Below are 23975 nucleotides of genomic sequence, written 5' to 3'. Positions count from 1 at the left end.
AAATCATTTTTGTCCCAAACTGACCTTGAAAAAGTTATACATGCCTTCATCAGCTCAAGGATTGACTACTGTAATGCTCTCTACACTGGACTTAAACAATCACTTCTCAATCGGCTTCAAATGGTTCAAAATGTGGCAGCACGTCTTCTCTCCAACACCTCCAAACGCTCACACATCACCCCTGTCCTCCACTCGCTTCACTGGCTTCCGGTGTGGTTTGGGGTGGAGTATAAGATCCTTCTTTTTGTGTTTAAGGCCATCATTGGTCTGGCCCCAGCCTACCTCACAGAATTAATAATGGTCAACCAACCGGCCAGATCTCTTCGCTCCTCTGGACATACCTCTCTGGTCACACCCAAATACAAATATGAGAAGTTTGGAGGCCGGTCATTTGCCATCAAGGGACCAAAGCTGTGGAACGCACTTCCAGCATACTGTACTTACGATCCATCACTGTGCTGAATGTTTTTAAATCACAGTTGAAAACTCATTTATTCATACAAGCTTTTAACACATAGACCCTGTTTCAACTGCTATTTTATGTTCATTGTGTTCTTATTGATTTTATTTTTTATTGTTGTTTTACTGGAAAGCACCTTGTGATCTTTTTGGCTGTTGTAAGGTGCTCTATAAATAAAATTTGATTGATTGATAAAAATCTACATTTTTATTTTATAATACTTCTTATTCCTAGTATTTTCTGTATGCTTTCTGTCAATGTGTACTTTGAAGCTGTAATTCTGTAGCCCTACACACTCAACACCTTCACAAAATATTACCCAAATATAATCTGTGAAAAAAAAAAACATTAAATCAGGATAAACATAACTATGAAACATTATCGAAACCTAACAACAGACAAAAGCCGGGGCTTACTTTCGTTTCAGAAAATGACTCGATCCACAAGAATCGATTCTTTAAAGAACATGCAAAGTAAGAATGCATTTTTGTCTTTGGCCAAACTTCGCCAGAGGAATCAATTTGAATGAACCGATTCGTGGTTTTGGCATCATTTATAAAGCATCCCGACGTACAAGTTTCCATTTTACAGGAAATAGTGGAAATAGAGCTGTGTATGGTGTAAACAAAGTAAGATTATTTGTTAATAATTATTTGTCTATTTGCCGAGTGCATTAGCTGTGAGAGATGAGCGCGAGTCTAAGTGAACAGTATGAGGAGAAGGTGCGTCCGTGCATCGACCTGATCGACTCTCTGCGCGCGCTCGGTGTGGAGAAGGACCTCGCGCTGCCCGCCATCGCCGTGATCGGAGACCAGAGCTCGGGGAAGAGCTCGGTGCTGGAGGCGCTGTCCGGAGTCGCGCTGCCCCGCGGGAGTGGTGAGACTATATGGATCTAATATCATTAAAAAATATATTTATGTATAATACAGTCATTCATAACTTTATATGAACCTTATTAAAAACTTATTTAATTAATTAATCCATCCATTGCTAACCAGCAAATGTTTTTCCAGGGGAAAAACAAAGCTTTCAGTTAAAGAATTTTTTACAGACATTCTTTGAATTGTGAACTCATTGGATATTTATGGAAAGATAGAGGGATGAAAGAAAGGATGGGAAAGTTAGACAGCTACTAATAGAAAATACAATTACATTTTATAATTAAAATGGCAAAATAAACAGATTGCACTAGAATCCTGGCAGGATGAATGTGTCCATAAGGGTAGAGGTTTGGAATACGTTTTATACATTTAAAGGGCTTAAATATGTAAAAAAAAAAATTTTAAATTTTTTAAATTTAAAAAAAAAAAAAAAAAAACTACAACATTTGACACTTTTTCATTGTAACTTTGAACAAATGTTTTAAATCTTAAGTATGTAACCTAGTGAACATTAATGAAGTCAATGTTAGAGATTTAAGCACTTATGTATGTCGCTCTGGATAAGGGCATTTGCCAAATGCTGTAAATGTAAATGTAAATGTAAACAGAATCTTGACGCCACCCACGGTGAACACTTTTGCTAACAGGAAAAAGTGATCAACTTACTTCCTGGGAATCCAAATGGAGGCATAACCATCCATCTTGTGATGTAGCACGACTAAGAGTTTGTAATGATGTTTTGGCTTCATGTATCTCAGAGAAAGCCTATTATATTCACCTGCATGAGATGAGAGAGTTGTTTGGGATTTCTAAAACACACTATGATTCCACCATTATATCACCAGTTTTCATATTTATAGCTACATTAACAAGCTAATTTAACAGTTGCCTAGTTACAAATTATCCACCAGGAACTGCCCACCTGAGTTTTGACAAATATTTTGATATGATCCATACATACAGGTATTGTGACAAGATGTCCACTCGAGCTGAAGATGAAGAGGAGCCAAGAGAAAGACTTCTGGCATGGAAAGATCAAGTACAAGAAAGATAATGATCAGGATTATGAGGAAGATATTGAAGATCCAGCAGATGTGGAGAAAAGGATTAGGGAAGGTAGGGCTACACTAGCTCACAAGCTGGAAAACAATAGGGAATATTCCCTATTGTATTTTCTAACCTATTTACTAGTTTGATTGGTGTAAGCTGGTATTAGCAGTTTGAGGGTTATATAGATACTTTTGCTTAGTGGCAATGTATTTAATATATGGTTAATTATTATTGGTTTATCTGCATGCCTTTTTAGCACAGGACCATATGGCTGGGGTTGGTGTGGGCATTAGTGATGATCTCATCAGCCTGGAAGTGACGTCAGCTGATGTTCCTGACCTTACACTCATTGATCTGCCTGGTATTGCCCGTGTAGCAGTTAAAGGCCAACCGGAGAACATTGGAGAACAGGTACAGCACATATTCCCATATATATTACTTGGTGATATGTTCATTGTGTTGATAAGCATACAACACTATATTAGTGTGATTTTATGTATTTCACTTAAGCTTATTTTTTAAAAGAAAATATTCAAATAAAAAGTTCAAATATAAAAACATCTTTAGCATAAAAGTTTGAATCAAACCTACTAACAAGTACCACAACCAGTCATGGCACCTAGCAATGCTAATACACACTAATGAACTGATAATAGATTAAGAGGCTGATCCGAAAGTTCATCGTGAAACAAGAAACCATCAACCTGGTGGTGGTGCCGTGTAACGTGGACATTGCCACTACTGAAGCGCTGAAGATGGCACAGGAAGTTGATCCAAATGGCGAAAGAACCCTTGGTGTGTGAAGCCTTTACATCAATACTGTATATTGTTTTTACTTCTTCTCGCACTTTACCACATTTGTCGTATTGACTTTGTGTGTGTGGTTCTAACAGGCATCCTAACAAAGCCTGACCTGGTGGATAAAGGCACAGAGGATACGGTGGTGTCCATCATCAATAACGAAATCATTTACCTTACTAAGGGCTACATGATTGTCAGGTGTCGAGGGCAGAAAGAGATCATGGATCGCGTCTCTCTGCTTGAAGCCACTGAGAAGGAGAAGGACTTCTTTAAAGAGCACCCACATTTCAGGTGTAGTGTTTTTCTTTAGGATATTTGAAATTTGAATTATTTGAACTAGCACTATTTGGAATTGTTTACGAATACGTAGCTTAATGGTGCTCTTAATAAATCTTATCATATATTTACTTATTTTTGATTAATAATATTTATTTGGCATTAATATTGTTAATTATTCATATCTAATTAACAATGACACATTATTTCAATGAAGAATATATAAAATGGATGACATGAGAATTTTCTTCACAGTGAGCTGTATGAAGAAGGCAAGGCCACCATTCCCAACCTTGCTGAAAAACTCACGCTTGAACTCGTCCATCACATTGAGGTAATGATAGCTTTGTTTCACTATCCCTCAGGTTATGCAGTAATAAATCCACCCAGGAAGAAGTAAAACATGTAGGTTTGTGTTTAGCTATCTCTCCCACGACTGGAGGAGCAGATTGAGATCAAGCTGGCTGAAACTCAGGTTGAAATGGATCGTTATGGCTCAGGGCCTCCTATAGAACCAGAAGAGAGGATCTTCTTTCTGATTGATGTGAGTGACACAGTTAACAGTGAGGTTTACGTACAATGAAATAACCTTCAAAAATCAACATACAAAGACCCGCTAGTGCAGCAACTAAATTAGCAAGCTAGTCAAAAAAAACACAAAAAGCTTAATTATATCAACAAATTGTTGCTCAAGAAAACTAACTATGTAGTATTGTATATCTTTAAGACTTAACTAATTTTCTATCGAGTATTTACATTTAAATTAAAAATTTCACGTGTTCCTGTTTTTATGCTGCGTATTAGAAAGTCACAGCGTTTACTCAGGATGCTATTAACCTCACGACCGGAGAAGAACTGAAGAACGTCCAACATCTCAACATCTTCTCGAGCCTGCGGATGCAGTTTGCTCACTGGAAGGCTCATCTGGACAAATCAGGCGGGGCGTGTGAGTAACGGTGTGATGATACTATATTGAAAGTGTTAGCAACACAGTGCTTGGCCCTTGTTTTCACACAACTGCAATTCTGTTCCCCAGTTTTTTTGAGTGAAGCATATATAACATGAAATCAATACTGGCATACTTTTGTAAACTGTTTTGAAAAGGTGTAAAAGTTTGGGATTAATTCTTTGTGTAATTTGCTAGTTAACAGGAGGATTGAAAAGGAAGTGAATGAATATGAAGAAAAATACAGAGGCAGAGAACTCCCAGGATTCATCAATTACAAGACGTTTGAGGTGATGGTGAAGGACCAGATCAAACAGCTGGAGGAACCTGCCATCAGGACTCTGAAAGAAATCTCAGGTATAATGATATGAACTTAAATGCTCCCACACATGAGTAGAAAAGACTCATATTTCCACACATCTTAAACAAATTCTGGTTTCCCTTGGTGGGCATATCAATGTTTATTACAGAAATATATATTTACAGAGATTTCCCTATATGTCTGTAGATCTTATTAGGAAAAACTTTATTCAACTGGCTCAACAGAGCTTCACGGGCTTCCCTAATCTTCTCAAAATGACAAAGGCAAGTCCTCATATTTAAGTTCGCAGCACCAAGAGCACCAGATGACTGTATATGATAAACATGAAGCTCTGAAAGAACATCATATTCAAGCATAGTGCTTTGTTGTTCCTCCAGGCTAAGATCGAGTCCATAAAGCAGGCAAAGGAGTCGGAGGCCGACTCAATGCTTAGGACTCAGTTTAAGATGGAGCTGATTGTCTACACTCAAGACAGCATGTACAGCAACACCCTGAGAATGCTGAAGCAAGAAGAAGAAAGAGAGAGAGAGAAGACTTGCTCAGATGATGGCATTATCTTAAGTAGCCCAGGTCCTAGTTACTTACGTAGTTCATTCAGTCATTTGGACAACAGAGCCACTCTTGAGGAACTCACGTTTCACCTCAAGTCTTATTACAGTGTAAGTGGTTGTTAGCTATAATTCACTTCTTCTTGTGATTATTAACTGCTGCACATTAGCACTTTAGCTAGGATAAAATATTCAGGCAAATAGTTCCAAGCTCTGGTTTGGTATTAGTATTTATTCTAGCTTGAGGATAGCATTCCTTCAGCTGTGTTTGCTTCTTTGGTTTCTCACTGCAGCTACAAGATATATTAATTATTTCTGAATTGAATGTGTGCTTAGATCGCATGTAAGCGTCTGGCTGACCAGTTGCCGCTGGTGATCAGGTACCTGTTGCTGCAGGAGTTGGCAGCACAGCTGCAGAGGGAAATGCTACAGCTCCTGCAGGAAAAAAGCAACACGGATCAGCTGTTGAAAGAAGATCATGACATCGGTAGCAAACGCAACAACCTGCAGGGCCGCCTTAAGCGTCTAATGGAAGCCCGCGACTACCTGGTCAAGTTTTAAAGTTATATATAGTGTCTAGTTTGGAAATAGATAATAATGTTGATCATTTTAAGGCAAATGAAGAAAATATACATAAAATCTAGCTTGTAATGAACTAATAAAGTGACAAACAAAACATAGCCATGTCTCATCATATAGATTTAATCATCTTTCCATCACACAGCACAGAGAACACATTCTTACCCCGATACATTTTATCAGCATCAGGAACTCTACAGCTTATCTAATATAATCTACTTCCTTATTGCTAATAATGTCTGTCTATACAGTATTTGGTACTACAACAGATCAAATAACTGTGATACGCTTGGAGGAAAATATGAATTACTGTCAACGCCATCCACAGAAATGAATGAAAGGCTATAATTTTGTGGCAAAAAAAACAAAAACAACTATCACATCTAATAAAAAGTGGCGTTGGTGTGGTAGTTTCATCACGTATGTACATGTATATTTTACAAAAGTCTTTCAGGAAAAAACAAACAAACAAAAAAAAAAACAAGAAACAAGGGATTTAAGGGATTGAAGGCAGTTATAATGGCAGGAGTTATTGATCAATCTGAGATTTGAGCTTCCTCTCCCAAAGCTTCTGGTGGTCAGAGAAACCTTGCTTGCCTTTGTTGAACGAGTTTGGGCCTGCTGAAGTTGGGGTGTCCCTGTAATAACACAGCAAATAATTAGTTCTGAGTTAGTAATATAGAGAGAAAAAAATGACTAATAAATAATGAACAAATAAATAAGGTTACACATAGTCAAAAAATAAAAATAAATAAATAAAAACCTGTAATGCACTTAGATTAATGTTAGAATGACTCTTCAGAGTGAAGATTTCAGCATCACCAAGCACTTTCTATCTGCAGCCTTAGCAACTGACGAAGACTAAAGCTGCATGATGACTTCTCAAGCTGCAAATTAAGTTAAGTCTTGACTCTTAACTTTGAGAGATATATTTAGCACATGCTAGGCAATCTTGATAAATATATGCAAAAAAGTTGTTGCTTTCCTGTCAAAATGCTTTACAGTTTATAGCAGAAAAATCCAACATTTAAAAAATTAAAAAAAAAAACTGATGGACTGATATGATGCTGTGATCCAACTTTTGCAAAGAAATAGAATAAAATATATAAAAACCACCACAGAAAAAGCATCAACAACCTTGATCACAATCAAGAACCTTGAATTGATAATGAGTGCTTCAAAAGATATGAGCATGGGTATAAATCTGAACTATAGTGCCACCTAATGGTAAATTTAGACAAAACTTCTTGTACTCCCTTATGACGAGATCCTTCAGTTACCTACTAATGTTTGGTCAGCATACAAAACATTTGTTTGTGTTATAGACAAACTGTTCCTTATATCAAACATTCAAGAAACTTTGATGATGGTGATGATTGGCTATAAGTTGTAGGAGCAGAAAATATGAAATTATGGTAATTCACAGCCACAAAGTATGACTATTGCACTGAAGAGTATTTGTCCTACTGGTGGCATATTTGTCCTACTGGTGGCACCAGACAGCTTAAGTAGCGTTACTCAAAATGGCTAATTAAGGAGCTGAGACCGTCCTCTACAAATCTTCAAAACTTCATATAAATATTATAAAGCATTCTACAAGTTGAGATAGACAACTTCTGTGAAGTAGAATAATAATAAACAGAGAAGACACCATTCCAACAGGGTGTTTCAGCACCTTCAGTGCTTAGTCGCCTAATAAACAAGCAAAGCAAAATTAATAAAACAGACAAACCTCCCAATGTTCTTCATCCTCATCTTCGCTTCTGGAGGCATCTCCTCTGGTTCACTCTGTAAAGACAGACAGAGGTATTTTAAATTTACTGCTAAATCTAGTATCAAAAATATCTTCCTGATGACATGAGAGAGTAATCACTCACGTCATCGTCATCAAAAACAGATGCAGGTTTTTTGGAGGTTAGAACAGGCGCTGCTTCTTTCGGTTTCTGGAAAACATTTACACGCTTCAGATAGAGACATCCGGGTCACATTTTTCCACAATTAACATGAATGAAAAGAATGCAGTGGTCAAGCAGTAAGACAGCAAAGGTGTTAGTCATTAGCTAATTTCAGCTAACTAGCAGTTGACTAATATTACACCAATTGGCTAGCTAGCTTACAGCTGACTTAGCAAAATACTCCAAAAATCAAGCTAGTTTAAATAATCATTATATTGTTCTGATTACTAAAACAAATCTTGAAGTAAAGGTTGAGAGAATTGCATGTATTTAACATGTATATAAATATGCCAATTAAAAACCTTGGCAATTTAACCAACTGTACAAGCCACTCGTTCAGTGAGTCGGTTCATTTGGCTCAGTTCACCAATAAGAGTTGTCTTAATGCTTAAAACTTAAGTTTATTCTAATATTTATGAAGTGATTTCAGTGATAAGAACAACAATCAAAGCACAGAATGTACAGAAGACTTTTCGGTCTGAATTAAAAACATATGTATGGCAATAAAACCTCTGGGAGCAGGCTAAAGAGACGACTCACTGATGAGTCGAACCAAATGATCTGACTCACTCAACAGGGTCAGGATTTCCGTTATTTTATTATTATTATTTTATTTATTTATTTATTTTTTTACATTTTTCTGAATATGGGCCTGTTGAACTGTTAATAAAGACATTAAAATTTGGATTTTTGCAAATTATAGGCAAATTAGCTATGATGGCTCGATTAATGATTTGAATGACCAAACCTATGGTGCAAGTGTTCTTGGTTAATTTGTTTTTAATATCAGAAGAGATTATATATATATATATATATATATATATATATATATATATATATATATATATATATATATATATACACACACACATACATACACACGGCCACGTCTACGAAAAATGAACTACAAGAAACATGACTAACATGATTCTTGCTAATATTAATACAGGGGTAGCTAGTTAGCATCATTCTTAGCACTACTCACGCTAGCTCCTAGCTTAATGGAAATAGGAGCAGACTTCTTAGCGATACTGATGCTGGGTTTGGAGATTTTGGGAGGCGCTGGCTGGTTATGGAGCTCGTCCTTGCTTCCTGGTCGCTTCCCAAGTCCACCACCACCACATCCTCCTCCTCCAGGGCTGTTGGAGACAGTGTTACATTTCCCATCGTTTGCCTTCTCCTCCGCTCCTGCTGGAGGCGAAACAACTTACCAAGGTGAGCGACTGTAGCCGTTGTGGCCAAAGGAGAGCTACAGTTACCTGGAAGATGAGGGACGTCAGGAGGAACCTGCTCAGAAGTGCTGCTGGAGAGCAGAGAAGCTCAACTTCTACTCGTCTATCCACCTCCATAAGCTTACTGAGCTAAGCTAAAATGCTAAAGCTTTGTTTTCATGTGAATTTTCGTGCTTTATTCGTTTTTTTTATTTTACTTTACACCACAGTCGTTTTTTTCTTTTTAAAACAGCAGCTCAAAATCAAAATGCACATGTTTATGATTTGTTAACATTAAATGTGAATGTAAACAGATCCGGATGGACGTGCCATAATAAATACGACATGCAGCTGTTGGCAAATCTCTGTGGCATAAGGATAAACAAAAACACGTCAGTATGTCACAGTAACTAGGGGTTAGTACACCACCCTCTGTGATACCTTCCCTTCAGCAGCACACTCCAAAAGTTTATTCCTGACACTATTTATAACCAGACATTCAGTTCCCCTGATGCTAAACTGGTGGCCAAAATCATCATTCATACTAAATAAAAAGCAGGTTGTTATAATTATTCGCTATAATTATAAACATTGCTAACCTAGATAAGTTATTCTGCTGTGTAAAGAACAAACAAAACCAGGTCGTTTTTAACCTGTAAATAAAAACACGGCGAACTAACGTTAGCTTAGCTCGCGAAGGTAACATCTGAGTACGTTCATATTCTATTACTGTGTGCATGATTTATGTTTTATCATAAATTGATAGCCAAATGAAATTAAACAACTACAGCAAAACTTGTACTACAATGAGAATTAGCGTTGATAATTTCACCTCCAGCCCGAGGCCCTTCGCCGCGGTGCTGCGCAGTCGCCATTGTTGTGAAAACTTTCCGGAAATAGAACCTTGAACGGGCGTCGAAAAGGGACAAACTGAATGCGTTACGAAACGCGTTACGTTTTCTTAACATCATCCTTATTAAAACGGTAAAAAAAAGAATGTAGAATCCAAGAGACGCAGACCACAAGTACAAAAAAGATTTTGAAATACTACTACTACTACTACTACTACTACTACTACTACTACTACTAATAATAATAATAATGATAATGATAATGATAATTATTATAATAATTATCATTATCATTATCATTATTATTATTATTGATGTTGTTGTTGTTAGATAATGAACTCATATTTTATACATTTATTTAACCATACAAATGAATTTTTGTTCAGGGTAATGTTATACCACAAGGTTCAGGGATTGGTCCCCTGGTTCCAGTAAGGTGTGGATATTTCTGTAAATGCACACCGTGTATTCATTTGGCTGTCTCTTCCACAAAATCTCTGCTTAATTAGACTTGGTCATTGATTGTCTTACCCATTAGTACCTTACTATAGTTGCTTAATGTAATTTTTTTCATACAGCTTTCCTTACTGTATAATTATTTAGTCAAAGTGACAAAAGACCAAACAAGTTAGGACTTCCTGCTAAAGCAATCATGTCTGTCCTGGGATGGTCCATGTAGAATTGAATTGCAAACATGATTTAGGATTCACATAAAAGGGATCAGGAAAAATAAATGATTAACTTGAGATAACAATTTAGTATATTTTATTCACCACAGTCGCTCAGTGTTTAGTTAGCATTACACACATCATCTTATAGTAAATAATGTAAATAAATTCATAGAAAAAATAAAATCTTCCCCTTAGTTTCTTAGTTATGTACACAAAAGTTGGCTGATATAAAATAATATAAAGTTTAAAAAGTTTTTATACAATTTGCATTCATGTATTTATACTAATTTATTTGTACATTTGTAATATGAGGGACATGACAATGATGATACTCATTTATTTGTTTGTTTGTTTTCATCATCATTAAAGTGCTAGCCAGTTTGTGATGTAATATTTATTACTGTATATGTAATCTGTATTAATATGTCATATATGGGAAATGGCAGCAATCTACTTTAATAAAAGCAAAAACAAAGACCAAAAGGAACTTTTGGAAAAAGAGTTTATTGTGAAACTTGGGTGTGTGAGGTCTGGGCAATGGGGACGGCGGCCACGTGTCGTGCCTTTAGCACGGCTGGAGTGTCACGGGAGGCCGAGGAGAATAGAAAACGCACCCTCACTTGATGAGTGGACGGTGACTAATCCCTCAATTTCCACCCAACTGTGGAACGCTGTCCCCGGGCCGAACAGAAAGGAAAGAGGTAAGGTCCAAAAGACTGCATCGGGGGATGACTTCCAGAGAGAGAAAATGTGTCAAAAGGCAAAAAAAGAGATAATGTGTTTATAAATTATATCTCATAGTCCTTTTTTGTTGTTCGGTTGGTCTTCGAAATCATAGTTGATGTCCTGACACCATGGGGTCTGTAGACACACCACCTTTCTCTCACCACTCCCTTGGAGAGGGGGGCTTCTTACACAGACAGGATATTCTTGACAAAGGCTAAGAAACAAAAAAAAAGGACAAACACTAGAGATGAGCTGATTTCTAAAGACAACAAAGGGCACAGCAAAGCAGGATGCTCTATCATGTACCAAGTGAGCTATAATTTTTGGGGTGGAATGTCAGCCTAGTTTGTTTGGATGCCTTACATTCATAGTTGACAGAGCCGTTCTCATCCTCCTGTCCTTGCATCAAAGAGTCAACCTCAGGCTCGGACATTCTCTCTCCTGTAGGAGGTAGCAGGAAGTTCAAGGTTACAACTTTATTCCATCATTTCTTAATCAAGTTCTTGGCCGTCCTACCAGAAATTACAACGTCCAAACAACATATTTGGAACCATCATTTCGCATGATAATCATTGAGGTTCCCCAGTTGACCAAGCTTTGTAAGACAAGAGTAAGACAATGACAGTCAAAATTATTATAGGCCCTACAGCCATGTCCCACAATCCTTTACTAATTCACTTACCCAATGTGGACAGTACAATGCGCAGCTCAGTGCCCATCACTTTGCCGTTGCCTTCCTTGTCGAAGACGCGCAGACCCTCAACGTAGTCATCATAGGTTCCCTTCTGGAGGGCATCCACAGTCTTCATCATGGGCATGAAAGTATCAAAATCGATTCTCTTGTTGGCCATGTCTGAAAACAAATATCACCAATCATTAACACCAATTGTGTAACACAGCACCCAAAATCACCAAATTTTTGGGTCTGTGCTAACAAAACAGCCATTGTTCAGAGCTTCCTGTGTAGTAATCATCAAGTTAAACATCATTGTGTCAAATGTAGCTAGCCTGCTACTGAAATAATCTCAATTAATTTCTAAAGCTAATTGTATAAACAGGCAATGGTAATTTAAAGATGTCTCTAATATGCCTTTTTTTTAATCATTTGTGTTAATTGTGTTAGTGTTCTGAGTTCAAATAGGTCACCTGCCATTAAACAAAGAACAAAAATAACGAAAAACCTGATTGTTTTTATGTAATGGATAGAGTTAAGTATAAGATAGCAATGAAAAATTGAATCTAAAAGTCCATCGCTTGAAAAGGCTACGGTTTATGTTCAAGTTTTTAATGAGTATTCCTTTTGCGTCAATCCGAAGTTTATCAAGGAGACATATCCTTTAACATGCCTAAGGTTTTTGCTCAAAAAATTGTTTTAAGAATGAATTGATGTTTTTGGTTCAATTTGCTCTCCTAGCATTAATCAAAATCTGTGAGGAAAGAATTTGTGAGGTTGTGATCTTACCATCAGCGGATGGGTTACCCAGGATAGTCTTGACATCCTTGTTGGTTGGGTTTTGTCCCAGAGCGCGCATGATGTCAGCAATTTGGTTGTAGGCAACCTTGCCGTCACCAACTCTGTCAAAGAGACCGAAAGCCTCTTTGAAGTCTGCAGAAAGGAGATTAAGATATTTTCAGCCCTAAAGTTGGCCATTATATGGGATTTATTAAGCTAGCAGCATAATAAATCTGTAATGTAAATCTTGTAAATCCTAACAAATCTGTAATTTTTCTATTTTAATTGCAATTCTTTATAATTTCCATATCATTGATCTTCTGTTTAATGTTTTTCTCAAGGTCAAACAAAAAAGTGAAGTTGGTTCCCCCTTGCCCTCAACATCCTGTGGCCAACTGTGTGTTCAAGATGAAAAGGAGTGACCCTCAGTTGGCTTTGCTATTTCTAGGATTCAAAATGGAAAGTGATCCAATGACAGATTGATGGCCTTGTGCAGACCAGCTGTCCCTCTTTTGGGCGCCATTTGGTGGTGTGTTAGCCGATACGTCTTAAGAAAGCAGCTTTTGCCAAACATGGCCAAGTGTAACAGAGGAATGCTGACTGAGGTGTAATACGCAACCGTGATTTAACAAGATGTCTTTTTCAAGGACTGCAACTATACACATTCCTGCGAACCTCTCAAAACACGACAGCATGCGAATTATGAATCTAAAAAGAGCATAGAAATATGTTGAAGATTATGGGTTCAGCATGTTCATTATAGACAAGGGGCTAAAAAAGTGAGATCATTGGATCTTATCCCAGCAGTTTAGTTTGGAATCAGCTCTAATTCGGCATCACCTTAAATATCCAGCATAATCCAGATGCACTAAAACCTTGGATCAGTTCACTTAAAGCTGGTATATACATGCATTTTTAACAAGAATATAAAACAAAATAAATGTTTACCATATACATAATTGATATATGCTAATGTTTTTAAAATATACAATTTACTATGTATCTCTGTACACTACATCAAACCCTCCACTAGGAGATATATTTATCTTCACTTTTCCTGAGGTGTCCTTGGGATTGATTGGTATTTCACAAAAAAGTGGCTCAGCACATAACGTGCAACATGCTATCGGCAAAGGTCAAAATGTATCTACGCTAATTTGACACACATTCATTCCATGCTAACACTAAAACTTTAAACATCATTGTACAACAAGCTGCCTGACAGTGTAAACGTTCGACCTACTGACGCACTAGATTAGAGATTAAAAAATGTCTCTGTTTTTTTTTTTTTTGGAGCAGAGTTATGGTGCTAAAGCAAAACTTACTGAGATTTATCTTGAGGTTTAAGGTGGCAATGAAGAGGTTTTGGCTTTATTGTGGACAGAATTCTATAAAATAAGGCTCGGAAAGGTTGTCTATCATGTGACCATATTGGATTAACTGTCATTTGTTTGGAAGAATGGGAATTTTGGTGATATGGGTCAGAAAAAGCACCACAACAAGACCTATTTTCAAATATAGACCTATTTATATATATTTTTTATTTATAATGTAGTACAATTAGGATTGTTTTGCTGACTTAGGCTAATATAAGAAAACATAAATAACTTTTTAAAGCAATTATGCAGAACATTTTTATACTTACCCTCAATTTGGTCAGCAGAGAAATCAGTCTATCAAAGACACAAACACAAAATCTCTTCATTACATGACCCCAAATGGTTAATAAATGCAGTAACATTACTAAATACCTCTAAGATTTTGTTTGTGAATAAATTATGGAATTTATTAAAGATACATTGATTTAGCAATATCTCTCAGATGCATCTTTCTACACTAAATAATCACAGCTTTGTCTCAAATAGCATCGGGGGATCACCAGCATCCATTGTCAAAAGTAATCCCAAAATTTTGCGCAGAGATCGCAAGGATAGATTTCCAGACCAAAGAGAGAGAGAGAGGGAGAAAGAAAGAAATATTCCCAAGTACACACCATGATGCAGTTTAGATGGAGGGGAGATGGGGCACAAGTGAAGAAGCCGTAGTCCCAGGAGAGTGGTCCTGATCTATCGGTTCGAGGCCTTCTTATTTAAGCCAGGCCAGTGATGTCACAGGCAGGATCAGTTAACACTTCATGACTTTCTTTAACTTTCTTAGGGCAAGCTGATTGCCTGAGATGCACCCTCCTCTAGGGTACTTGGTATTTTTAGACTCACTCTCTTGACCATTTTTTTGAGACCCTCTCAGCTTTTGGTCAGCATTATATTGCTTGGTAGTACATCGTTACATCATGTTCAAATTGTAATAACTGACTGCAAGAATGATTTAGGTTCAAAATATGGTAAATTGATGTGTTGTGTACAAAATTTTGTTTTTTAATGGAAAGAAAATTAAGAGTTTTCGTGTCTGAGGCAGTGATATTTTTAACCTGTGATGCTCAGCAACATATGGTTATATAAGGAGCTTGTTAAAAGTCTGTATTTTCTTGGGTCATAATAATGTAATAATGACATTTTTTTTTGGCCTACACACTTTTTTTAATAAATAATCCAAATATCCAATACAGAATATTTTCATTTAGGGTATGACATATTTTACAGTCTGATATGATGTTATCCTAGCCCAGCATCACCGTTATCATAATATTATATCCTTATATCTTCAAACTGTTAAGACCTGTTTATGGTTAATAAAATTCTAATAATAGTTCTAGAATCTTTTAAGAGAAATTTGCATGATGCTTTAGCAATGTTAGCCAGGCTAATCACAGCACTTGCACTAAAATTAGCCGTCTAAGCTGTCAGTTTAGCTAACAACACTGCTCTAGCAGCTAACCAAGTTCAAGAAGAAGTTATAAAAAGAAAACCTAACAAGCTAGCAAACATTAAAACCAGTAGCAAGTTTGTTACCAAGTTTACAACACAAATACATAATTTCTGAGATGAAGACAGTGGACTTATTAAGATCACTAATGAGATTAAATTAAAAGCACATCATGCGCCATGCAAAGAAGATTGTAGTCTAGAACGATTATTTGGCCTTGTCTACCAAAGAATTACATGTCCTTTCAGCAACATGTGTTCTGAGATTCTACGAACCACATAAACCTCTCGTGTATAATCAGTCACATTATAAGCTGAACATTCATGTCTGAATCCCTCTGACTGTTGTTGTGAGTTATTGCTTGCTCATCACCTTTATTAGCATGAGCCTTCATCACCTTCCATTTCTGTGCTTGTACTGAGTCTTTAACATGATTCCTAATTCCTGTCTGTCTTCTCCATCATTTCTCAACCTATCGTGGTGAGTTTTTAAACAGCAATACAAATATGGATTTTATTGGAAGCTTTTCTAAGTCCTGTAAATGTAAGTCCTCTTAAAAGAAAGCAAAATTCGGTTGTAGACTCTGTGGCTGTCAGTCCCAGGGATGAAGGCATGGCCTCTATGCCTGTCAGTCCCTGTGGAGGAAGGTGTGGTCTCTAAGTTAGTCCAAGTAAAGTAGGTGTGGCCTCCATGCCTGTCAGTTCCAGTAGAGGAGGTGTGGCCTCTAAACAAGTCAGTCCCAGTAGAGAGGGTGTGGCATTCATGCCTGTCAGTCCCAGTGGAGAAGGTGTAGCCTCTATGCCTCTCAGTCCCAGTGGAGATGGTATGGTATCTAATCCACTCAGTTCCAGTATAGCAGGTGTGCCCTACATGCCTGTCAGTCTCAGGGGAATAGGTGTGGCCTCTAAGACAGTTAGTCTTAGTAGAGAAGGTATGGCCTGAATCCCTGTCAGTTCCAGTAGAAGAGATATGACCACTATGCCTGTCAGTCCCACTATGAGAGGTGTGGCATTTAACTTCTCAGGAGGTGGTGAGACTTCTATGCGTGTCGGTCCCAATAGAAAAGGTGTGGCCCTTTATGCCTATAAGTCCCAGTTAAGAAAGTGTGGCTTCTCTGCCTGTCAGTCTTAGTGAAAGAGGTGTAGCCTTCAACTTCTCAGAGCTAACCACTGGTTCTCGTTCTACAAACAACAGAACTAATCATTCCCTAAATAAGAGTTTTCAGAAATTTTACCAAACTTGAAACATGCCTTATGTTAATGTTAGACGTTAAGGAATAATTGAGCCAAATAAAGAAAAGGAACAAAATTTTGCACAATGTAAGAACTGGTAATGATACAGTTGTCTCAGAGCTTCTTTGTAAAATTAACAAAGCAAACTGTTGGACATTTCTCCATATCCTAATGTAAAAGTCTGATTGGGCAGTGCATTTGGAAAGAATCCAATATTCAAGATACAGTCGTACATCTTGTTTGTAAGGTTGAGAAGAGATGTTATATACAGTAGAAAATACCTTTCTGAAATAGTTTTTTGAAGAACTAAATAATACAACTCCAGATTCATGATGTGGAACCATGGTGCTGCAGGAGCTGTAACTATTATTACAAATAACAAAAGTGCTGAAAACTGCATGATGGATTTGCTAAGTGCAGCAAGTCCAGCAAATCTGAAACACTCTAACAGTAGCTAAAGTAGTTAAAACTTGTTCCTAAAGATGTATTTGGGTTCTAAGCTTTCTTTTCCTGCATGGGTTTGTGCATTCTTTAAGATGTTTCTCTTTACAGGACTATGAATTAAACAAAGCTGCAGGATGCTTGACTTGATCCACTCCACATTTGTGTATTAAAAATAGCTATTGAGGTTACTAAGGCTCCAGAAGGATCTTATAGATTTTGTGTTGATAAAAAGCAGCCCTTCTTTTTTTTATGTCTTCCCCCCTCCCCTGTGAGATCTATCTTTAGTTCCTCTCTGATGAGAGGTGTCAATTTCTTTCATTCCGAGACTTCCCAAGGGTCCCACATGCTTTACACCCATCCCCATGTTCGTGTAGAAGCAGCTACGTATGTGTCGTAAAGATGTTTTACAGTAGATTAAGTTACTTCTTGTGCTTAAAACTGATCCAGGAACAGCTTCACCAGGTGGCTAATGGGGTTTTACACTTTTATAGCTGTACAGTAAGGCTGATCTGAGATTGTGGTTTAAAAAAAGCTGTCGTGAGAGGGCTGTATTGTACATAGTAGAGGAGGTAGCAGCCTTATTTGGATTTGCAGCCTTGAGGGAGTTTTTACTCCTGAACACCACCTTATCTTGTCACGCCTGTGTGTTTGTGAAAAGCATGTGATTGTGGAATTTTATTTTTTCTTAAGATGATGAAAGTATTTAATATTTTTTGCATGGGTTACAGCTTAGACAAATAATCCATCGTTGTAAATATAGTTAAATTAAAATAAGTAACCATTTCAATATTATTTGTTTACAGATTAAATACTTAATGAAACCTGGGTTTACACAATAATTACATTGTCGTTATATTAAAATTAAACCACTTAAATCACAATATAATAGAAAAAAAATTAATAATGACAAATTCTCATTTCAATGCAAGTTCAGTTGAAGTATTACGGAATTTTAATACACCTTTTCTCTTCTTTTTTCATGGGGGTGTGTGTGGAGGATTCATTTCAATACCATCTCACTACCAACATACGTATATCCTTTAAACTTATTTATTAAGAAAATAATAACGAATCAAAACGCATCATGATTATTTCCCTTTAGCATTTATTACTGAGCAGATGCAAATGCATGCACAACAAAACAAAAACAAACAAAAAAAAAACACAGTACTGTAAGGTCCTAAAAAAAAAAGAAAAAGAAAAGAAATCCTTAAAATAATCAGGTACTATTAAGACTTGCAGAGTAAATTTAGAAATACCACAAACAATTGCAAATTTAAATTAAAGTGCTAATTAAGCAAGCAGCTTCTAGTGCTTTACACTAATTGTTTAACAGCTCATTGTTATATGAAAAGCAAATGGAGAGACAATGTACAAATACAAAAATATCACCTTTCGCGATCCTTATCTTACGACTGAAAACGACTCTAATGCAGAGATTTTCAAATGCAGTGCACAGATTTAGCTCGCTACTTCCTGTTTTTAGTTTACAATGTTAAACTGAAGGCAAAAAGATGGAGAATGAAGAGGATGACTGCACAAGTGGCATGCACACATTCTCTACAGCATGGGGAGCAACAAGAACCAATAACACAGCTGTGTGTGTGTGTATTTGTATATGTGTGTATGTGTATGTGTGTGTGTGTGTGTCTCCAATCCTGGAAGAAGCTAAAAGTCCAGGATGAGGTTTTGCACTTCAAGCGCTGATTAGCTTGCGACGTTGTATAGCAGTGAACCTGTGATGCAACACAACAGCACAAAATATGTTCATTTTCCTCATGTGCAGTTATAAACTATATACAGTTTCACTGAATTACGGTTATAAAAATGACCGGATTTTCAGACAGACTGCATCGAAAACATGTCGTATTTAATATTAATCATAAAGAAATTTGTTTATTTATGTGTTTCTGTCCGTTTGGCTCTTTGTACATTGTTCAAAATGCATGTCATGCCAATTATCCCTTAAAATCCTGTTTAGTGTCAATTTGTGTGTCATCAGAACATTTAGCTGACATTTCTACGCTCAATCGGAGTGTTTCTAGGTGACATGCATTAACGGAATATTTGTTTTAGACGTTTTTATCCACCTTTACACCTCGAACGCTGGGAACTTGGCGGTCGACGGCTGCAGGAGGTCGGCGAGGAAGTAAATCGTTCCAGCCATTCCTGCAACAAAGAGTTATTTAATCTGTCTGATGTTATGGAAATATTAAAAAAATAAATAAATAAAAACACCACAGTTTTGCATTAGAAGATAAAACACAATGTTAATATGTGACATACAAATGTATGCTAGAAAAAAAAAAAAAAAAAGACCTGACTTGGCTTTAATCGTAAATGTAATCTTTCTCAAATTACAGTAAAATCTTTGCAGTTCTAAAAAATAAAATGTATGTATATTATTAAAGTAATTATCATTATCTTTTTATTAATCAATACCTTCAAAGAGAGAGAAAGGAGTGTCTGGAGTGTGGCAGCCATGTTTCCCATAGTTCATGCACCAGTCTGCAAACTAATGACAGAAATCATCACAATCAGATATCGGATAATATATTATATAAGCATTTATTATATATATATATATACACACACACACAATTAATATACGATTGACTTTATGATCAAAAATATATTCTTATATTTATTCTGTTATCTAGCTGCCTTTTTCATTTATTTACACATTTTCCTGAGTGATATGTTTAAAAAAAAAAAGAAAAGTTTATATCCAGAAAAGTGTGTTACTATGCAGGCCCTGTAGAGGTATCTGGGCTCCTGGGTGAGTTTGTAGAGAGCCAGAAAAGCGTAAGCATTTCCTGCTGCTCCATGACACAATCCGTAACCCTTCTTTAAGAGACCTCTGTGCCAAATCACCTCGCCGCACTGCATGGCATCATGCAAGTACTGCTGTTCACCAAACACCTTGGAAAGGAAGAAATAAAAATAGTGTTTATGGCATGAACTAGAAATAAACGTCTACAAGGTGTATAATAAAGCGGAAACGTTTTCTATGGATTTGATTCTTTTGGTTGTACCTTGTAAGCTTGCAGAAGCATGTAGATGACCCCGGGAGAGCCGTGGCACCAGTGCACTAGGAGATCACGGTTGTCACCGAGACATGGAGGGTAATTACCTGAAGGGAATTTTAGCTGGCACATATAATCCACGCTAGGTTTCACGAGGGCTGGCACAATGCTGTGGTTAGAGATGAAACCAGGCTGCAGGGATACAAAGACGACTGCTTATATTCCATTATATACATCAATGTACATGTACAATGTACATAATTAGACAAAACAAATACCACTTTTGTCTGATGATATGCATAACTGTAGATTCTACCTGCATGAGATAGTAGTAGATGCCTGAAAGGCCATGGGCAGCACCCACATACTGCTCCTGGTACCACTCGTACATGAGGGGAGACTGCTGCTCCACCCTCATCCTCTGAGCCAGATTCTGACCCGATATCACCACAGCATCACAGATCTACACACAGACAGAACAACTATAGAAAGAATGATTTTTGTTCCAACATTCAATAAAAGCTTTCCACAAGCTGGAATACCCCTTAAAGCTGAGATGTGACAAAGCAGGTCACTGCTGTTAAAAATAACCACCAGTGACAAAGTAACAAAAAAAAAAAAAAAAAAAAGTTCTCAATTATATTTTAATGTATTGCTTGAGTGACAAAGGAGTTGTATAAGGATGACTGGTCCTTTATTTAACAGAGAAAGCCCTGCCAGTTTAGTATACCATCCGAGATCTGGATCTCAGACAACCAGGTCTACCTGGTATACTTACCTCTAGAGAGGTCAAGATGATGGATCCCAGATGCCAGATTCCGTTACTGATCGAAGGACAACTATGATTGTCAGGTTAAATGTACATGGAGGTAAGAAACCAGGACCCAGGAATTAATGCCTGTGATGGTGGGAAATAAAATCTAAATGACCAGTTCCTACATTTCTACAATGCATATTCCTGGGCTTTGTCTGTTGTGGCCAACTGCACTGTTGTCTGAAGAAAATTGATAATAGGCAACTGACCAAGAGATGAGAAAGATCTAGACAGTGGCTTAAAAAGATTTAAATTCTTTATACTGGGAGACAAGTAGCCTTTCACAAGTAAACTTGGCATGAGGTGGGAATAGACCCTCCAAGAAATATAAATCCTATGATTTATTTAGTACTATATGATGCACAAAAAGGGTCAGAGTTTTAATGTTTGTATGGCTGATGGTTTCTATGCCTACTGACCTGCTGAATGTACTGTGTAGGTATCTTCTCCTGCTGGAACTGCTGATTGATGAAGATGAGGGAGAAGAGGAAGCCCACACGGCCATACAGCAGCTCATTTGGGAGGCTGCCTGAACCTTTTACTACTGATTTGTGCAACTGCATCAGCCTGGGAATGAACAACACAACAGCACAAAAATAAAGCCAAATGACTGGAACTTTTAAGACTAAATGTAAGCGATTGTGATCGTAACCTGTTGATGCACTCCTCTGATTCCTGGGGTCTCTGCAATCGGTGATAAATAACAGCGGCCACTGCAAGCGGCCCGGCGTCTCCACACAGGAAAGTGACCCACCGTTGGGTTAAACTTGTCAGACTGCGGTTCACGTACTCCAGCGCCCTCTGAAGGAACGCAGGGTCTCCGTAGACCGAGTGAAGGTGCAGATAGAGCATGGCGATGCCTAAACGCAGTTAACAAAATAAGTGACGACGGCAGACTGTTCAACGGCTTCAGGTGGTATGAATTTACAGAGGAGTCTAGAAGTATTGGCATCCTCAAAAAAGAAATATGAAAAAATGTCTTGGTTGATGATTAACAAATTTTTTTTTCTTTGTAGCCAATTTATTCTAATAAAAATAACTGAATTCTAGTTGCTCCTCATTATAACAATATTTTGTTTAATCTTTTAATATAAAGAAAATATTATTTATTTAAGTAAATAATACAGTTTAATAATAAAAAATGAACTAATTTAAATTTATTCTTATAAATAAATGATACTAAATAAACTTATTTTCATGATGCTGTATAAATTCATGAATACAATTTTATAATTAAGTGGTTACAGTTAATGGTTAATGATTTTTCATAATATTGTCTAGCTGTAGTGAATCAAGACAGACAGATGTTTCTCGAACCTGCCCAGCCTGTGTATCCGGTGCAGTCGCTTGGGTCGGCGGTCTTCAGCCCGTTCTCCATCACAGCCAGCAGCTCCTTAATCTTACTGCAAATACGACCTGCAAAAGCAGGCATGAGCTGGGAATAGAAAAGATTTACAATTTAGACATAGGATAGGCGTTATCATGTTATTTATTATAGAGGCACGGCGTCTCTCACTTTGCCTTGAGAGTCGAACAGGTCCTGTGAGCTCTCGGGTCCATTATAGTCCAGATAAGGGTTCTTTAGAGCTCGTTGGTCCGGCATTTTCCACTTTGCTAAACAAGATTGTAGCACAATATATGATTGTATTTAACTGAACCACAGTAAACACGTTATTAATTTAGACATACATCCAAATGAACTGCTAAAATCCATCACTGTAAGTGGTGTTGATACAGAAGATCCATCAACATCAAATGTATTAAAGAACATCACACTTTATTCTAACATTTTATCCAGTTACAGAGAAACTAAGAGGTTTGTACAGAAGATCATAAAGTGTTAGGGCTTTTTTTTTTAGCTGACTGTAACTGGAGGCTCCTTCCATGAATGTGAGAGAAAGTTTCACTACATTAAACATGAACATGAACATCATCAATTATTCAGGCTTCAAAATCGGTGTCAGTGCAGCATCCAAGCTACAAGGCCCAGTGAATGCACCGTGACTATTAATGTGAATAAATGAATCAACACCAATGACAGATTTTGACTTCCACAGCGACTCTGATGTAATGGGACACATTTTAGAGTTGTTATTGGATCAAATGTTTACAAAACGAATCCATGGAGAAATTTCACTCCTGTGACGTATCACAAAAATAGCTTTGGCCTAAAATATGGTGTGTTTCCAGCAAACTAATTAATACTTACACCCAATTAGGAATAAAGTAGATCAGGAGGGAAAAAATCACAAGATAATATATCATTGCTGCGTGGATTAATAACAGCAGGTTAAAAGCTTATTTATTTTATATTCGTATAACATCTTTAGCACACAGAACAAACACGGCATAACGTCTACACAGGCCATAGCTTACTTAATAAGGTATAATATGCTCGTACAAACTAATAATCACCAGATATTTAGATATAAATGCAAAATGACATTTTAAATTTAAAAGGTGGATGATTTAAACCAAGCTACGCTGCAGCGAAAACATACCGTACAAGCTTGGACTGAATCCCAAATGACGATACTCTTATTATTTAAGTGCACTAGCTAGGGTATGACTTAACGGATCTCACTGACTACATAGTGCACTTCTATTTACATGAATTGTTTGTTTAGAACACCGCCCAGTGTATTGTGTCTTCTTCGTGTTAGTTATACTTCAAGCGATTTAGGACAGTGTTTGTATTAGTGCCGCCTGGTGGACATGTAGCGCAACAACACACCTTCACGGCAACGATTAGTATGATGTTGGAGCTGCAACAGAAAACGTATAATAATAATAATAGTAATAATAATAATAATAATAATAATAATAATAATAATAATAATAATAATAATAATAATAATGCAAGCTTGGACTGAATCCCAAATGACGATACTCTTATTATTTGAGTG

The 23975-nt window shown here is 37.0% G+C and overlaps 4 protein-coding genes across 9 annotated transcripts; 1 reads left to right on the top strand and 3 right to left on the bottom strand.

Annotated features, from left to right (window-relative positions):
* The first annotated feature begins 986 nt into the window (after positions 1-986).
* On the top strand, positions 987-5964 carry mxa (myxovirus (influenza) resistance A). Its single transcript, XM_027156197.2, has 12 exons — positions 987-1336; positions 2305-2457; positions 2648-2802; positions 3048-3186; positions 3285-3483; positions 3724-3802; positions 3890-4012; positions 4273-4414; positions 4613-4771; positions 4923-4999; positions 5114-5395; positions 5621-5964. The coding sequence occupies exons 1-12, from the start codon at positions 1147-1149 to the stop codon at positions 5843-5845; spliced, it is 1923 nt and encodes a 640-aa protein (XP_027011998.2). The 5' UTR covers positions 987-1146; the 3' UTR covers positions 5846-5964.
* A 2-nt stretch (positions 5965-5966) lies between these two features.
* LOC113648813 (PEST proteolytic signal containing nuclear protein) lies at positions 5967-9985 on the bottom strand. 3 transcript variants are annotated; one of them, XR_003442022.2, is made up of 5 exons: positions 9862-9961; positions 8804-9077; positions 7741-7806; positions 7596-7651; positions 5967-6501 (listed from the first exon to the last, which is right to left on the bottom strand). XR_003442022.2 is itself a non-coding variant. In XM_027156199.2 (5 exons), the coding sequence occupies exons 1-5, from the start codon at positions 9902-9904 to the stop codon at positions 6393-6395; spliced, it is 477 nt and encodes a 158-aa protein (XP_027012000.1). In that variant the 5' UTR covers positions 9905-9985; the 3' UTR covers positions 5967-6392. The 3 variants fall into 3 exon arrangements, 2 of the variants coding, with proteins under 2 accessions (XP_027012000.1, XP_027011999.1); XM_027156199.2 differs by having other exon boundaries at positions 8804-9006; positions 9862-9985; XM_027156198.2 differs by having other exon boundaries at positions 8804-9009; positions 9862-9984.
* A 1051-nt stretch (positions 9986-11036) lies between these two features.
* mylz3 (myosin, light polypeptide 3, skeletal muscle) lies at positions 11037-14853 on the bottom strand. Its single transcript, XM_027156200.2, has 6 exons — positions 14724-14853; positions 14376-14403; positions 12740-12883; positions 11960-12130; positions 11641-11718; positions 11037-11491 (listed from the first exon to the last, which is right to left on the bottom strand). The coding sequence occupies exons 1-6, from the start codon at positions 14724-14726 to the stop codon at positions 11463-11465; spliced, it is 453 nt and encodes a 150-aa protein (XP_027012001.1). The 5' UTR covers positions 14727-14853; the 3' UTR covers positions 11037-11462.
* Positions 14854-18317: 3464 nt separating this feature from the next.
* lancl1 (LanC antibiotic synthetase component C-like 1 (bacterial)) lies at positions 18318-23698 on the bottom strand. Of its 4 annotated transcripts, none has more exons than XM_027156585.2 (11): positions 23571-23698; positions 22586-22683; positions 22387-22504; positions 21722-21929; positions 21489-21636; positions 20572-20718; positions 20265-20447; positions 19975-20151; positions 19672-19744; positions 19320-19398; positions 18318-18965 (listed from the first exon to the last, which is right to left on the bottom strand). In XM_027156585.2, exons 2-10 carry the CDS (start codon positions 22670-22672, stop codon positions 19322-19324), a joined length of 1218 nt encoding a protein of 405 aa, XP_027012386.1. In that variant the 5' UTR covers positions 22673-22683; positions 23571-23698; the 3' UTR covers positions 18318-18965; positions 19320-19321. The 4 variants fall into 4 exon arrangements, with proteins under 4 accessions (XP_027012386.1, XP_027012388.1, XP_047659401.1 ...); XM_027156587.2 differs by lacking the exon at positions 23571-23698 and adding an exon at positions 23446-23564; XM_047803445.1 differs by lacking the exon at positions 23571-23698 and adding an exon at positions 23446-23551 and having other exon boundaries at positions 22586-22678.
* Positions 23699-23975: the final 277 nt, after the last annotated feature.

Source organism: Tachysurus fulvidraco, chromosome 18, assembly GCF_022655615.1.
Source record: "Tachysurus fulvidraco isolate hzauxx_2018 chromosome 18, HZAU_PFXX_2.0, whole genome shotgun sequence".
Lineage (NCBI taxonomy): Eukaryota > Metazoa > Chordata > Actinopteri > Siluriformes > Bagridae > Tachysurus > Tachysurus fulvidraco.
The sequence above is the reverse complement of the archived record's forward strand: the minus strand, read 5'-3'. Positions and strand labels throughout refer to the sequence as shown.